This window comes from Amblyraja radiata, chromosome 23 (genome assembly GCF_010909765.2).
Source record: "Amblyraja radiata isolate CabotCenter1 chromosome 23, sAmbRad1.1.pri, whole genome shotgun sequence".
NCBI classification, from domain to species: Eukaryota; Metazoa; Chordata; class Chondrichthyes; order Rajiformes; family Rajidae; genus Amblyraja; species Amblyraja radiata.
Genome location: NC_045978.1, coordinates 24,582,085 through 24,599,044, shown reverse-complemented (window position 1 = coordinate 24,599,044; position 16,960 = coordinate 24,582,085). Strand labels below are relative to the sequence as shown.

Below are 16,960 nucleotides of genomic sequence, written 5' to 3'. Positions count from 1 at the left end.
ACTTTGTAGATTAATTGGCTTCAGTGAAATTGTAAATTGTCCCTCGTGTGTAGGATGGTGCTAGTGTACGGGGGAATCGCTGGTCAGAGCGGACTCAGTGGGACGAAGGGCCTGTTTCCACGCTGCATCTCTAAAGTATAAAGAATAGTTTCCTTGAGTTGTCCCACCTCCAGCTAATAGACACAGTATTGAACCACAGGCTGGATGAGTGGACCGTGAAACCCAACACAAAGTCAACACAATGAAGAGGGATAAATTGGGCCGCGGAGGGCAGAGGAAGAGAGCGATTAGTTCTGATGACGCAGATAAGACTACCCGAGCCGTTGTGTGCCAGCAATCCCGATTTGAAATCTGAGCGTCAATCATTTAAATCCTCACTTTATGATATTAAAAATCTATTTGTTTATTACATTTGTTCTCAAACATTTAAAATGAGGCCCGTGTCTGGCTAAAGATAGCCACAAAATGCTGGAGTAACTTAGTGGGACAAGCAGCATCTCTGGAGAGAAGGAATAGGTGACCTGAAGAACACGAGTGTGAAGAAGGGTCTCGACCCAAACCATCACCTATATTCCTTTTCTACAGAGATGCTGCCTGACCTGCTGGGTTACTCCAGCTTTTTGTGTCTATCTTTGGTGTAAACCAGCGTCTGCAGTTCCGACACACCATCTCTGACTAACCCAGAGCAGTTTTGCTGCAGCCTTCTGATGGGGAAAAAGAGTCTTCTCTGTGGAAACCCAAGGATTTTCCCTTCTCTCTGCATTCTCAGCATTGCCCTGGGCGGTAGAATCTCTAGTGAGTCTGTAGACTGCTGGGAGCAGAGCACTATGAAATGTCTGATGTCCATGTTCTGCTACCACAGAGCCCGTAGCTGGCTGCATGTTTCAGATAGCGCGTGTAATGTTTTATACTTCAATTCAATTTCTCCTGATAACTGTGGGCACTGTGTAGATTGAAAAAGATTCGGCAAATTGTCAACTCCAGCACTGACCTAGATTCCATTTGCATTATTATCTCTGCCTACGTATAACTTCCCTTCAGACATTTAAGTTTTCTGTTTTAAGTTCATATAAGTCATAGGAACCATTCGGCCCATCAAATCCACTCCGCCATTCATTCATGGCTGATTTATCGTTCCCTCTCAACCCCATTCTCCTGCCTTCTCCCCGTAACCCCTGACACCCTTACTGATCAAGGTCATGTATGTAGTTGTTTGTGAGGTCATGGTCATAGTTATACAGTGTGGAAATGGGCCCTTTGGCCCAACTTGCCCATGCCTACCAACATGTCCCATCTATACTAGTCCCACCTGCCTGCATTTGGTCCATGTCCCTCCAAACCAATCCTATCCATGTAACTGTCTAAATGTTTCTTAAACGTTGCAATAATCCCTGCCTCACTACTTCAAACAGCAGCTTGTTCCATACACCCACCGCCATTTGTGTAAAAAAAAAAATCACCCCTCGGATTCCTATTAAATCTTTCTTCTCTCACCTTAAGCCCATGTCCTCTGGGTCTCGATTCCCCTACTCTCGGCAAGAGTCTCTGTCCACCCAATCTATTCCTCTCATGATTTTGTACACCTCTGTAAGATCACCCCTCATCCTCCTGCACTCCAAGGAATATGGTCCTAGCCTGCTCACCCTCTCCCTGTAGCTCAGGCCTGTGATGGAGCTCCCCCCCATGGTATCCCAACCAACATAACAGCTGACTTGCACCAGGGTCTGCCACTCATAACCTTTATGTAAGTCAGAGTGTCTGTACTCTAAACTAAAGGAAGGGATTTGTGACAAGAGTTACATGTAGACTGAAATAATCAGCTGCGTTGCATGGTTGAGCAGGGAGCGGCTGAGCCCCACCTAGTAGTACTGTGGGAATGGGCGCAGTCAGCTGGTGCTCTCCACGGAAGTGGCTGCTCGTCAAGACCTGACCCCTCCTTCACCAGCCCCGACTTGAACGTACTCACCTCTCTGTGTATGCCACTCTGATGCACGCATTGGATCCCATCACTCCTTCACTCACCCTCCTAAAGGTCTGGCAAGTTGTACTGAGGATAACATGAGCCTGGGTAGACTGGTTCACTCTAAACTCCACCACGGTTCCCAGCCAGTGCTTCTGGTGCAGGGGGTGGGCTCATTAACTAACTCCAGCTACTAATATGAAGCAAAACACAAAGTGCTGGAGGAACGTTGGCTGGCATCACAGTGGCGCAACTGTCGAGCTACTGCCTCACAGCACCAGAGGCCCGGGTTCAATCCTAACCTTGGGTATGGAGTTTGCATGTTCTTATAGGAAGATTGATGGACAAACACCAGAGATGATAAGGCAGGTGTGAGATAATAGGATTGAGGAGTTGCGAATTGTGAAGCTAGAGGAAGGAATGTAGGGGGAGGGGAGAAAAATGTGTGAGTCTAGGTGGGGCACATTAAACCCTAGCTGTGGCTTCTAAGTGAGGTCCAAGTGACCATCATGGTGTCCAGCGTAAGCACATTTAATTTACATGTAATATTTGTTTTATTTAAGTTTCTAACAGATTATGGTGCTTTAGAGATTTGGGAGGGGTATAGTTAGTGACAGGGATGTATCAGAGTCATAGATTTATGCAGTGTGGAAACAGGCCCTTCAGCGCAACTTGCCCCATCTACACTAGTCCCACCTGCCTGAGTTTGGCCCATATCCCTCTAAACTATCCTATCTACCTGTCTAAATGTTTCTTAAACATTGCATTTAGTACCTGCCTCAACTACCTCCTCTGGCAGCTCGTTCCATTCACCCACCACCCTTTGTGTAAAGAAGTTACCACTCAGGTTCCTATTTAATCTTTCCCCCCCCCCCCCCCCCCCTCACCTTAAACATATATCCTCTGGTTCTCAATTTTCCGTACTCTGGGCAAGAAACTTATTGTTGTGTCATTAATATGTGACCTCTGTTGGTTCGGCAAATGGATAATTCGGCCTAGCTCTGGAACCAAGGGTGCCGGAAAATCGGTGGTGGACATGTAAATGCACCATTGTTTATTATTTTATTATTTTTAAGTATGTCAACAGGAAGCGTTGTGGTGTGTGGCGTCACATAATGTTACTGACAGGGCTGAAGCTGACTGCAATAAAGCTCAGTAGAATTACTACTTGTGCTAGCAATTTAATGATTTCTGTAAAATAAACTTCTGCGTTTACTTTCTCCCTCATTGGTGTAAGATCTCAAAAGCAATGCAAGAGCTCATGCAATTGTTTCCCCCATCAGTGGTACTTTAATCTCTAAGCCTGCCATGATGTACACTTTTGGTAATGAAACCTACCATTTTCTTGCCTGAGCATAACACACAGTGCTGGAGTATCTCTGCAGGCCAGGCAGCATCTGTGGGAGGGAATGGATAGGCGATGTTTAGGGTCGGGACCCTTCTTCAGACTCCTTGCCTGACATTGTAGGAGATTAACTGATGTCCATGTGTTGCATCTAATCTCATTGTTCAGATAATGGCCACAGTGGCGCAGCGGTGGAGATGTGGCCTTGCAGTGTCAGAGACCCGAGTTCGATCCTGACTAAGGCTGCTCTCTGTAGGGAGTTTGCACTTTCTCCCTGTGATTGTGTGGGTTTTCTCCGGGTGCTCCAGTTTCCTCCCACTTTTCAAAGACTTGTAAGTTAATTGGCCTCTGTAAATTGTCCCTAGAGTGTAGGATAGGACATGCGTATGGGATAATCGTTGGTCAGCGTGGATTCGGTGGGCCGTAGAGGCTGTTTCCACGCTATATCTCTAAACTAAACAAAACAATCCTGATGAGTTTTACCAATGATTTGCTACGAATGTGTCAATTTGAACAGCACTCTATGCTGTCTGCATTTCTTTGGGCTCTGGGTGTATGGATGTACAGAGACTAGAGGGTGATAAACAGGTTTGAACTTCAGCAAGACTTTCTCACTGTTTTGTGTGGAGCCTTGCAATTAAGTCACCACACTCAACCCTAATCACTAATCGCTCCTCACCTCTTTGTCTCAGCATGTAAAATCGTGGCAGAATATACCAGCCATCTCTGTCCTACAGTATTGGACATGTGGCCTAGTATTACAGAAGGTGGCCAGTATCGAATGGGAATGGGGCGCTCGTGTCTAAAGCTATCACTTGTCCATATTTAAACATTGTGATTGTACCTGCCACAAATACCTCCTCTGGCTGGTCGTTCCAAATACCGAACACCCTTTGTGTGTTTAAGAAAAATAGGAAATTACCCCTCAGGTTCCTATTAAATCTTTCCCCCGCTCACCTTAAACCTATGTCCTCTGGTTCTTGATTCACCAACTCTGGATAAAAGACTCAGTGCGTCTATTCCTCTCATGATTTTGTACATCTCTATAAGATCACCCCTCATCCTCCTGCGCTCCATGGTTCAACCTATTCCTATAGCTCAGGGCCACGAGTCTTGGCAACATCCTTGTAAATCTTCTCTGCACCTTTGCACCCTGCTCATTTATATACAGGTCTCCATTATATACAAGTGGCCTATTTACTCTATCTATTCCTCTCGTGATCTTCGATAAGATCAGCCTTCATCCTCCTGTGCTCCACGGAATAGAGTTCTAGCCTGCTCAACCTCTCCCTGGAGTTATTTCAACATCCTTGTATATCTTCTCTGCACCCTTTCCAAGCCTAACAACATGGGCATCGATGTTGGGTCAAAGGGATGGGTTTCAGGGAGAGTTGACGCTTGAGAGTGCGTGGCACGTCCAATGTTGTTTCTCGGTCGTCTTTCCACCGCTTCTGTGTACTGCAACCTTTGCAATCTGCTGCTGCCTATTGTGTGCAATGTGTGTTCTATGATCACTAATAACCTGGTTCTCTTCCTGTGTGTGTCTCTCCCCTCCCCCTTCCACCTCCCACTGCCTACAGTCCCGTATGTACAGCTAAAGCATCTGCACAGTGAAACAGGTAGCTCCACTGGCATTATTTACAATCATGCTTCACCATTCGCCACAGTCCTTAACCTTTGCCCCTTCCCTCTGACTGCCTGTCCATGGTCCCATCTTGACATTCGTTTGAGTAAATCATTGACAAGGCAGCTCAATTGAACACAAGCTCAATGTCATACATTTATATTCAGTCCACATCTCCCAATTTAATTCCTTGATTAAATCTCTTTTGGCGCTGAGCTCCCTACTTTTGGCTGGCTGATATCAAACTGTTGGATAAAGGCTTTAAAAAAAAAATCTCAATTGCCTTTGAAACATTGCGATTTGACAGTTAATTAACGAAAGAAGCTTTGTGCAAAAGTGCTCCAGTCATTCAATGCATTTAATCAAGATTTTGGCTCCATTGATGATCATTTTTCAGCTGGTATAAATGACCAGCGGTAGAGTTGCTGCCTCATAGCACCCGGATTCCATCCTGACTGCGAGTGCTATCTGTGCGGAGTTTGCACGTTCTCCCTGTGACCGCGTGGGTTTTCTCCAGGTGCTCCAGATTCCGCCCACATTCCAAAGGCGTGCAGGTTTGTTGGTTAATTGGTTAAATTGTCCCCAGAGTGTAGGATCGAGCTGGTGCAAGGGTGACCCCTGGAAGTCACAGACTCGATGGGCCAAAGGGCCTGTTTCCACACTATCTCTAAAACTAAGAACTCTAATATTTGGAAGAATATTCGGATTTAAATTGGCGAGGACCTGTGTTCCCGGATGCAACTAAGAGCCATTTGGGATAGCAAGCCCTGAAATATTTATCGGCCCATGGTATAAAGGGCAATGCAAAGCCAAAAGTAGTACGTGAAGTTGGGTTCACCGTAAGAGCAGAACAGACTCGGTTTTCAATGAATTTCATATTCTTATTTTTCCATACCAATTACTGTAATCGGCCAGCTCGTACATTAAAGGCAAATTTAGGAGCATTTAAAAAAATTATTTGCCCCCGAGAATAGGGAGACAAGCTTACTCACCCAAAGGTTGAGCCAAAGATGGATTTTGAAGAGAGGTGAAGGTAAGAGTAGCACAGCTAATATGGTAGAGACCAGAGACCTGGGTTCTTGTGACCTCGGGTGGAGTTTGCACGTTCTCCCTGTAACCTTGTGGGTTTTCTCCAGGTACCCCAGTTTCCTCCCACATCCCAAAGACGTGCAGGTTTGTAGGTTAACTGGTTTCTGCAAATGACCCTTAATGTGTGTGGAGTGGGTGAGAAAGTGAGGTAAGGTCGAGCTAGTGGGTGATTGTTGGTCGGCGTGGGCTGAAGGGCCTGTTGCCGTGCTGTACCTCTCAACTAAACTAAGGTGCTTCTAAAGTCTTGGTCCTTGTTAGCGCAGGATCCTTAATGGGAGGGAGAGTGAGGTTCAAGAACATGCTTCTGCAACTTGGGGAGACTGTACTTGGCTTTTGGTAAGGACTGGACCTGTATGGAAAAAATCTCCATCCCAATGCCTGCCAGACCCGATTAGGAAGCTGGTGGAGGGAAACAAAACATTGCTGGGCAAACTGGGAATGCGTTGATGGAAGCGACATCCTCATGTGGCACAAACATTGAAATCAGTGATTCCAGCCCATTGGAATTCCCAACCAGGCTGAATGCTGTTCCGTCACTTTGTTTGGGCCTTGTCTTGTACCGTGCATGTCCCTTTGCCCTTTGTGCTGTGTTTGCCATCGTGACCTGCTTCCTGATTTTTGTGTGCTCGTGTATTTGTGTCAAATAGCTTGCAAATCTCCTCCCCACCCCCATCCCTGCCATACCACCCCATTCCAAGATGGATCCTGAATGTGAATGAATGGAGACTTTCATGTCAACCGGATCATATTTTTCGAATATTTCCTGTGTCGAAATGTGCAAAACTTTGGATTTAATTTTTTTTTTTAAATTCTGGAGTGGTTGGGCGTATTGCAATGGTAGCACCCTTGGTTTAGAGTTACATGAGTCTGAAGCAATATTAAACCAAGGAATCGATCAGTCCTTTGGATTCCTACTGGAAGATCCAAGGGGTTCACTGGCACCCAGTTAAATATGCAGCCAGCACGATTAAGGTAGTGTATCGAAAGTCTGCAAGATGATAGTTTTGTGTTGGTCGGACCTCCTTTGCATTTTGTGATTCATAAAACAGGTGTAGCTACACTTTCGAAATAAATTGTTCATTGTTAATGATTTGGACACCCAGAAAATAGATTTGCAGAGCAAGGAACCTTTACTGGTTTCATCCATAACTAGAGTATTGTGTCCTTATCTGGACTGCCGCTGCTTAAGAAAGAAGTGAAGGCGTTATAGAGGGTGAGGATGAGACGTACACTAATGCCTCCAGAGATCAGTTACTGTGGTTAGTTGGACACAATGGAGAAATCCAGACTTGTTCGCTTTGGATCAGCGGAGGTTGTGCAGGGATCGGATGCCTTTATACTATTCTCAAGGGTATCCAAGTAGGTGAGAAGAAAGTTCGAATTGGTAGAAAGAGAATGAAGTTGTTGGGGAGAAATAGACCTGAAAATGACACGAGGGAAAAACGATCTGGAAGAGATCTGGAAGCAGAAACAAGGAACTGGAGATATCAGTTAATACACAAAAGGACACAAAATGCTGGACTAGTCTGAAGAAGGGTCTCGACCCGAAAAGTCACCCATCCTTTTTCTCCGGGTATGCTGCCTGACCCACTGAGTTACTCCAGCACGTTATTATGTACCAGCATCTGCAGTTCCTTTCTACACAAGGTGCTGGAGTAACTGCGCAGGTCATGCTGCATCGCTGGAGAACGTGCATAGGTGACGTTTTGGGTCGCGACCCTTCTTCAGACACTGAAGAATCTGAAGAAGGGTCTCGACCTGAAACATCACCAGCATCTCTGGAGAAAAGGAATAGGTGATGTTTCGGGTCTGAGAGTCAGGTGAGATGGAAACGAGAGGTATGAAAAGGTACAGATCAAATCAGAGCCAGAACTGATGGCCCAAGGAAAGGTGGAGCTCACAATGGTCCATTATATGCTGTGGAGGAGGTGATAATGAAGGGATATGAAGTGAAAGTAGCAGGACAACTAGGGTGTGGGAGGGATGGAGGGAGAGGGAATGCAAGGATTACTTGGAATTAGAGAAATCAACATTCATACCACTGGGCTGTAAGCTGCCCAAGCAAAATGAGGTGCCGTTCCTCCAATTTGCGTGTGGCTTCAATCTGACAGGAGGCCCAGGACAGAAAGGTCAGTGTGGGAATGGGAAGTGGAGTTAAAAGCTCGCTGCCTACGTTGAGCGAGCTTGTCTCGGTCTGGTTGGAGATTGGAACTAACCTGCATCAGAGAGTAAACATTAGACTAGGTTTCAACCCCTGATGTTGTCTCCAGTCAGATTCATGTGGGCAGCTTCATGGGGACATTAAGGGATGGAAACAGGTGCTGGCCTTGCCAGATGTGAGTACAGGGGAGGGGAGGGAGGGAGGGGGGGGGGGGGCACGTGACCTCTGCCCAAAGGAAGGAAAGGCGATCAGATTTAGAACGGGAACAATTATCACTCTTGAGCATGAATTCAAACAGATTTGCTTCAATAGTCAAATTGTTGGTCATATTAGTGTCAAATAATTGGCCAAATTAAGGGTAGCACAGCTGGCAGAGTTGCTGCCTCATAGCGCCTGTCACCCTTGTTAAGATCAAGTTCCAACTGATCTTAACAAGTTATAGGAGTAGAATTAGGCCATTCAGCCCATCGAGTCTACTCTGCCATTCAATCATGGCTGATCTCTGCTTCCTAATCCCATCTATTCCTCTCAAGATCTTGTACATCTCTACAAAGTATCTGGACCAAACGCGAGTGGGTGTGACTAGTGTTGGGCCAAAGAGCCTGTTTCCGTGCTGAATAACTCTTAAGTGTTATAGGGTTCAGAATAGAGATATAACTTGATTAAATCAAAGACGACATAGAGTGCTGGAGTAGCTTCATGTGGACAAGTAGCTACAAAATAAAATCCGGGACCGCTGATAGAAGCTTCAATTTGAGAAAACAATCTATTTTCCTTCCCCTCCCCCCCCCCCCCCCCACCCCTCCCCCCCCCCCCCCCCCCCCCCCCCCCCCGTCTTATACTTTGTCCCAGAAAGCCCTCTAATCCAGCTAGCTTGTAAACAGAGCTGATTAAGTAATGACTGGCCTTTGTTTTTAATTATCTTTTTTTTGTGTGTGTGTGTGTGTTTCTTCCTGTCTCCCCCTTCTCCCCACCCCTAGTGCCAGCAGTCACCATGACCAGGCTAGCCCGGGCCAGGACCGCTTCCGTATCGAGCGTGGGATCCGGCGACATCGCTCGCAACCAGTCTCCCGCCGTCAGCCAAGCCGATGCCATCAGGAACAGAGAAACAAACCAAGGTGCCGCTCAGACCATGAAGGTCTCCTGCTAAAGCAGCATTGTCATCCTCTTATTTATATTTTTCCTTTGCCCTCTTTCTTGATTTAAGAAATTCCCTGTCGACATGGCTGAGCCTTCAGTGCAGAATCTCAACAGTAGAGAGCAAGGTTCTTGTTTAACTGTCGCGGTAGTGCATGCTGGCACCTCGGTTGTAGCTTTCGTCTATGGTTGATGTTTGTGTTTTGTTTCTATTGCTATATTTTCACCCAAGTAGTGAATGCACACTTATTTTCCAGCATTCTCTGAGTTAGCCACGATTCATAAGTTCATAAATTAGAGGAGCGGAATTTGGCCATTCGGCCCATCAAGTCTACTCCGCCATTCAATCACAGCTTATCTATCTTTCACTCTCAACCCCATTCTCCTGTCTTCTCCCTGTAATGCCTGACCCCATACTAATCAAGGACCTATCAATCTCCACCTTAAAAATATCCATTGACTTGGCCTCCACAGCCTTCTGAATTCCACAGATTCACCACCCTCTGACTAAAGAAATTCCTCCTCGCCTTTCTAAAGATGCGTCCTTATATTCTGAGGCTATGGCCGCTGCCCCTAGACTAGTGGAAATATCCTCTCCACATCCACTCTATCCATTCCGGTAAGTTTCAATGAGGTGACCGCTCATCCTTGATTTGTTTATTCCCACTGGATTTAAAGGGCAGTGCCAGAATTTCCTTGCTATTCACTGTAAAGCTTCTCAATAGACAGACGCTGAAATCTATAATTCTGCATAGTTTTTCAGAATACAGTTTTTTGGGGGGGTTTTTTGCAACCTCACGCTCTGTTACATATGGGCTAAAATAGGTGGTGCTTATAGATACAGAGATGGGTTCCTGCTCGTGATTTTTGGGTTAATGTCACAGTTAAATCTTCAGTACGTGGAGATTTGACGGTGGGGGGGGGGTTTAGTTCAGTGATACAACGTAGAAACGGGTCCTTCGGCCCACCGAGTCCGCGCCGATCAGCGATCTCCGTACACCAACACTATCTTACACACTAGGGACAATTTTAACCAAAGCCGATTAGCCTACAAACCTGGACTTCTGCAGAGTGTGGGAGGAAACCGGAACTCCCAGAGAAAACCCACGCGGTCACGTGGAGAACATACAAACTGTGTGCAAGCAGCGACCGTAGTCAGGGTCGCACCTAGGTCCCTGGCGATGTAAGGCAGCAACTCTACCGCTGCTCCACCCTACCGTATACTTTGTGGGTTTGATTATTTAATTCCAAAGATGTGCTCAAATAACCGAACCGGGTCTTTCAACCTCGTTAACTCTACCCATAACCCACGCCAATTATCCTGATACTCATGGCCAGTTCAAACTTGAGCATCGCTGACACAAAGCTAACAGGCTTGGTGTCCATTTTGAAGATTCAAGGTGATCTCAGCAAGTGCTGAAGCTTCGATTACTTTTTATTTAACCAGCTCTACCGTTGCTTTCCCCCACCCGCGACCCATGGACTGGGCAGTCATTGGGAATACGTCACGTTGCAGGACCTCCTTAATGTTTGGAGCTGCGCCTCTCCCATATAACGAAGGTTATTGGGCAATATGTGTCTGGGTCTTTTGTCACCAAGGTAAGACGCAGAGTTCTGGAGTAACTCAGCAGGTCGATCAGCTTCTCTGGAGGGAATGGATGGGTGACGTTTCAGGTTATAACCCTACTTCAGAGCCAGTATCTCTGGAGAACATGGATGAGCAACGTTTCAATTAGGGGCCCCTCTTCAGAGCTTGAAGAAGGGTCCCGATTCAATGTTGCCACCCATGTTCTCCAGAGACATTGGTTGACCCACTGAGAACCCAGTACATTGTGTCCTTTTTTTTGCATCTGCAACTCCTTGTATCGCTGTTTTCTCTCCAGGATTTGAGTCCAGTTATCCACCCAAATCAGTAACGTGAGTGAGATGCCACTGAGGGGTGAGAGGAACATACTTTTTTGCAACTGTTTTAAGTTTTTCCCCAAAACCTGTTCAGCATTTACTTAAATCCCAACATCCATATCAAAAATGGAACTGCAGATGCCTGTTTCCACAAAAGGACTCAAAGTGCTGGAGTAACTCAGCGGGTCAGGCAGCATGTCTGGAGAACGTGGGTAGATGGCGTTTCGGGTTGGGACCCGGAATAAGGATCGGGACTCAAAACACCACCTATCCATGTTATCTAGAGATGCTATCTGACTGGCTGAGTTACTCCAACTCTTAGTGACTTTTCCAGGGTGGGAATTCCTATTAAATGTTAACTCTCCTCTCGATTTCGGTGGTGGAAGAGGTGCACTACGGGTGCTGTCTGCACAGAGTTTTACGTTCTCCCGGTGACCGCGTGGGTTTTCTCTGGATGCCTCGGTTTCCTCCCACACTCCAAAGATGTACAGGTTTGTAGGTTAATTGGCTTTGGTGAAAACTGTATATTGTCCCCGGTGTGGGGTGATCGTTGGTCGGCACGGACTGGATGGGCCGAAGGGCCTGTTTCCACGCTGTATCTGTAAAGTCTGAAGGTTTGAGCTTGAGCAGTTTTGTTTCCTTTCTGTCATTGGGCACAGGGTGAAAGAAGGCCGGCTGATGTGACTCTAACGCCCTCACCCTGTGACCCAGCTCTGCATCCATCCCTTCTGCATCTTTTGTTCTCCACAAGACTGGAGCACCACCAGCTTAAAAAATATTTTTCAATAAAATGCTACACAAAACAAGAGGATACAGATACAAAAGCTGTTTGTGTGAGCTTGTGGCATCAGTGTGTAGGTTTGTTGTGATAAAATCCCCGGCACCTGACTCTCGCGCTGTCTTTAATCATCTAGAGAGGAACTAAACTGATGTGGAAATAAAACTCGTTCTTGCTTACGGTTTGAAACTGGTTGCTGGAGTTTCTGGCTCCAGATGTTTGTGTTTTTTTGCAGCTGGAGTTCATTTAAAGCATTTATTAAAATTTGAATGTGTTGTGTACAAATTGTTTGCTTGTCTTGCCTACAGTTCAATAATGACCATTCTTTATTCACTGGGTTTACTTCGGAGATGCAGCATGGATACGGGCCCTTCTGCTCACCGAGTCCACGCTGACCGTTGATCACCTGCTCGTACTAGTTCCATGATATCACACTTTCCCATCCACTGCCCTCACAGTAGATAATTATGCCAAGGCCGATTAAACTGCAAACTTGCATGTGGTTGGAAACCATAGAACCTGGGGGAAACCCACACTGTCACAGGGGGAGCATGCATACTCCACGCAGACAGCACCGGTGGGCAGAATTGAACCTGTGCAACTATATATCCCCCTTGGACCTGTCCCTAGCCAACATTCACCTTATCAGGGAACTTCCTTGCCTGAGGTCATCTATTTTTTATTCTCTCCTGCCTATAATCAGGCTGAAGAAGGTTCCTGATCTGTAACTTCACCTATCCATGTTCTCCATTGGTGCTGCCTGACCTGCTGAAGGTCAGCAGTTACTCCATCATTTAGTGTCTATCTTTGGTATAAAACAGCACCTGCAGTTCCTTTTTATTACATTGGGATAACATAGGATTAATGTGAATTGATGATCGATGGGTCGGCATTGGCTTGGTGGCCATAAGGCCTGTTTCCATGCTGTATCTCTACACTAGCCATATGAGGCCTTAAGGGCCTGCCCCACTTTCACAACCAAATTCAGGACCTTTTTATACTCGTGGACATTTTTCATCATGCTAGAAAAAACGGCCCGACCTACTTGATGTCACGAGTACCTACGACTAGCATCACGGCCTGCTACGGCCTACCTGCGACCTCCTACGACCTTGTGACCAAAGATCCTGTAGCAAGCAAGATAGATCACTCGACGAAAAAGACGTAGTACGGTCATGGGCAGATTCATGGGTAACTTAAGGCCCCATTTCCGTAACCGACTTCCGTCTCCGCACCAAAGATCCCATAGCGGAGCAAAGATAACTAGCGAGGAGACGGAAGCCGGTCACGGAAACATCCTCGTAAAAATAAAAGTTATTTGATAAAAATCTTCTCATTTTCTGAATTTTTATTTATTAACACAAACTGTTCCCCCGCAACGTTGATTACACTGCGAGTCGGGTCGGGTCCGGTTACGAAAATGGATGAAAAAAAGGCCCACGTTCCGTTCCGTTGCGTACTACACGTCAGCCCATTGCATGTAGCAGCAGTGGTCTATCTTGCTCCGCTATAGGATCTTTGTTTCTGACGGCCATGCTGCGAGTATGAGTCAAGGGCAAACTCGACAGAGGTCGTGAAAGACGTACGAACGCGCACACACACACACACACACACAGACAGGCACACACATAGACAGGTGTGCATGCGCACACACACACACACACACACACAAACAGGCACACTCACACCTAGACAAATCTGTCCTCCACACTTCAGAAATGATAGGTTTATGTGGAAGGATTCCATTGCAGGTTTGCTAAACCGCACCAGGTCCTCGCAAGGGTTGGGTTATGAGAATAAAAAAACAGAATAACACGGCAAGTACGCAGCAGCTCGGGCTGCATGTGTGGTATGAGAAATGTGTCAACCTTTTATCTGGGAGACCCTTCATCGCAATGGAGAAGACAAAAGCTGCTGCGCCATTGATAATGCATTGCCAACTCTCTCTGGCAATGGAGGAGGCCCTGGACAGAAAGGTCAGTGTAACAATGGGATCTCGTGCAAATACCTCTGCAATTTTTTCCCCTAGCTTCCCACAATATCTTTGAGATATACTTGATCATGCCCCAGGGATTTGTCTACCTTAATGTTTTTAAGACCTCCAGCACCTCTTCTTCTGTAATGTGAACTCCCTTTGAGACCTCATTATTAACGTCCCCAAGTTGCCTGACCATGCATGCGTTTCTCCATGTTCAATGTAGATTGTTCAAATATGTCCATTGAACAGCTCTCCCATTTCTTGTGCCTCCACATAGATTACGTCCTAATCGTAATTTAAGGGGCCCTCTACTCTCCCTGTTTTTTCCCCCCTAAATATACGTAGAATGTCCTTAAATTCGCATTTACCTCATCTGTCACAGCTATCTCATGTCCCTTTTTTGTCCTCCTGATTTTCCTCGTAAGAGGACTCTTCTGCCCATCAGAACCCCTCCCCCCCCTTGCATGTGTTTACCTATTACCTGCCACGCTTTGTCCCGCCCCTCCTCTCTTCCACCTTTCTCCCCTCCCCCCACCTCCCACCCCCTGTGGTCAGTCTGAAGAAAGGTTCTGACCCAAAACGTTACCTATTCATGTTCTCCAGAGATGCTGCCTGACTTGCTGAGTTACTCCAGCACTTTGTGTCTTTTTTTAAATGTCTATGCAGTTGAAGGTAACGCCAACAGATGGCGCCGTTGTGTGCCAAGAGTGGTTCACTTCCATTAGTGAAGCATGTTGACTTGCTCCTTACAAGGGGAAATAACCCAAATAAATTTGATACTGAAGAGACTATGGAGATTTTTGGGCAGGTGATATCAATATTGATGTACTTCCTTATATTGAAGAACAGGATTTCCCCACTGCAACTTATATCCAACTAATACAACGTTTCAAGAACTGACTAAGTCAAGTGATTGCAACCAATTTAATTAACAGTGGTAGTTGTCAGAGCATCGATATATAGGTGATTCCAATGGCCAATTATTGGTTGTGTTGTCAATGTGACTGGGAACATTGGATAGCGAGAGGGCGGTGAATCTGTGGAATTCATTGCCACAGAAGGTGAAAGCTAAGTCATTGGTGTATTTTTAAAGCAGAGATTGATAGGTTCTTGATAGGGTCACGGGGAGAAGGGAGAATGGGATTCATATGGAAAAATAAGGGAAAAATCACAAGAGAAATAGAATGGGTAAACGCAATGAGGCTTTTGCCCAGAGTAGGGGAATTGAGAAACAGGTTTAAAGTGAGGGGGGGGGGGAAGATTTAAGGAGAACCTGCGGGGTCACTTTTTTTACACTAAGAGTGGTGGGTGAATGGAACGAGCTGCTGGAGGAGGTAGTTGAGGCAGTTAGTATCGCAACGTTTAAGAAACATTTAGACAGGTACATGGATAGAGTAGGTTTAGAGGGATATGGGCCAAATGCAGGCCAGTGGGACTAGTTTAGATGTGGCATGTACGGCAGCATGGGCAAGTTGGGCCGAAGGGCCTGTTTCCACACTGTATGGCTATGACACTATATATATCGGCCATCTCGACTCGAAGCGCCGAATGGCCTAATTCTGCTCTCATGGCTGATGGTCTTATGATATGAAAATAGGGTGCAATAGAAATGATCACCTATTGAAGTTGATTGCTTCCGTAATGGGTGCCAAGTCTAAGTGGCAGATGGAAAATGTTCAACTTGAGAAGCCCAAACAAGTGTTCTTCTTATCAGCCACTGTTGTCATGAATGATAGTTGGAGTAAGATGATATAATGAACATGGTATAAATCTATTGAAGTGGCTCAGTTGGTAATGACTTTACCTGTGAGTCAGATGTGGATGCCAGTGGTGAAGTTTAGTCATCAGGTAAAATAGACAGAGGTGGGAGTTGTTTCTGTAACATCTTCTTCACAAACTGATCCGTCTGAAGAAGGGTCCCGACCCAAAATGTCACCCAACGATGCTGCCTGACCCGCTGAGTTACTCCAGCACTTTGTGCCCTTTAGTGTGAACCAGCATCTGCAGTTCCTTGTTCCTTATTGGGAAGTTTGGTTTTGAAATAGGAGAGGGTTCTGCATCTTTGTCATGGCTGCTCGAGTTTGGTTCTTCAATTCCTGAAGTCCTCCCAGGAAGCAATTAGTCCATGTCAAGACCAAGAGCTTCATGAGATCTGCATGAACAATTTGCATTTTGTCACCAATTCAACTAAGTAGGTCTAGACACTGTAAATTCCTCCCATGGCTCGTGCATTCCACTCCTCAGCAAGTTGGGATCGTAGAAGATTTAAGAATTCAATTGTGCTCACTTTGCTTCAAGCTGTGTTTTTCTGATTAGTGCTATGGTGGCATTTTGGACTCGACTGCTCATATCTAGAAGCCAACACAACTACCCATTGCAACAACTATGCAACTGTTTTAGTTCTTTGTCTGGACCATGAACAAATTTTCTTCACACACTGAGTTATATCTGTCCATAAACCCTTTTCAACACACTGTATTTCTGGCTCTTGTGCACAGTTTTAGTCAGATTATAGGAAAAACCTCTTGGTTAACATTTAACATGGAGATTACAATTTTATTTCCAATGTGAAGAGATCTCATAGTAACTTCAACAAAGCATTCATAATGTTATTTTTATTAGATCTCCTGAATAGTTGTACAGCAATATCACTCAATTTTGTATGTTTGATGCCATTACAACTTGCATGTATGGCCAAAATATCTTTAATCAGATGTTACTGGACTTTATCTTCCACTAAATGTTGTACCATTTATCCTGTATCTATACACATTGTGCATGGCTTGATTGAAATCATGTACTGTATAGTCTTTTCACTCTCTGGATGGGGTCAAGGAAAGAGCGTTCACGTCGGGCAGCCCTGTTTCCACCAATCTTTCTACCACTATGCACAAGAACCACAAGAAGCGCAAGATGCCATTGTGCGCAGATGCCGAGGAGTGTGTTCAAATCTGGTTGAACAATTTCTAATCTTGTGATGTGGACT

At 45.7% G+C, this 16,960-nt stretch overlaps 1 protein-coding gene across 8 annotated transcripts in view; it reads left to right on the top strand.

Annotated features, from left to right (window-relative positions):
* The window catches only part of LOC116986370 (protein NDRG3-like), a 73,638-nt gene extending 61,357 nt beyond the window's left edge, over positions 1 to 12,281 (top strand). For 6 of the 8 annotated variants that reach the window (XM_033041841.1, XM_033041837.1, XM_033041839.1 and 3 more), the window contains one exon: positions 9,160 to 12,281. In XM_033041841.1, the coding sequence (XP_032897732.1) occupies positions 9,160 to 9,329 (170 nt within the window). In that variant the 3' untranslated portion in view covers positions 9,330 to 12,281. The remainder of the gene's footprint in view (positions 1 to 9,159) is intronic. The other 2 variants (XM_033041842.1, XM_033041843.1) reach the window with 1 other exon arrangement.
* Positions 12,282 to 16,960: the final 4,679 nt, after the last annotated feature.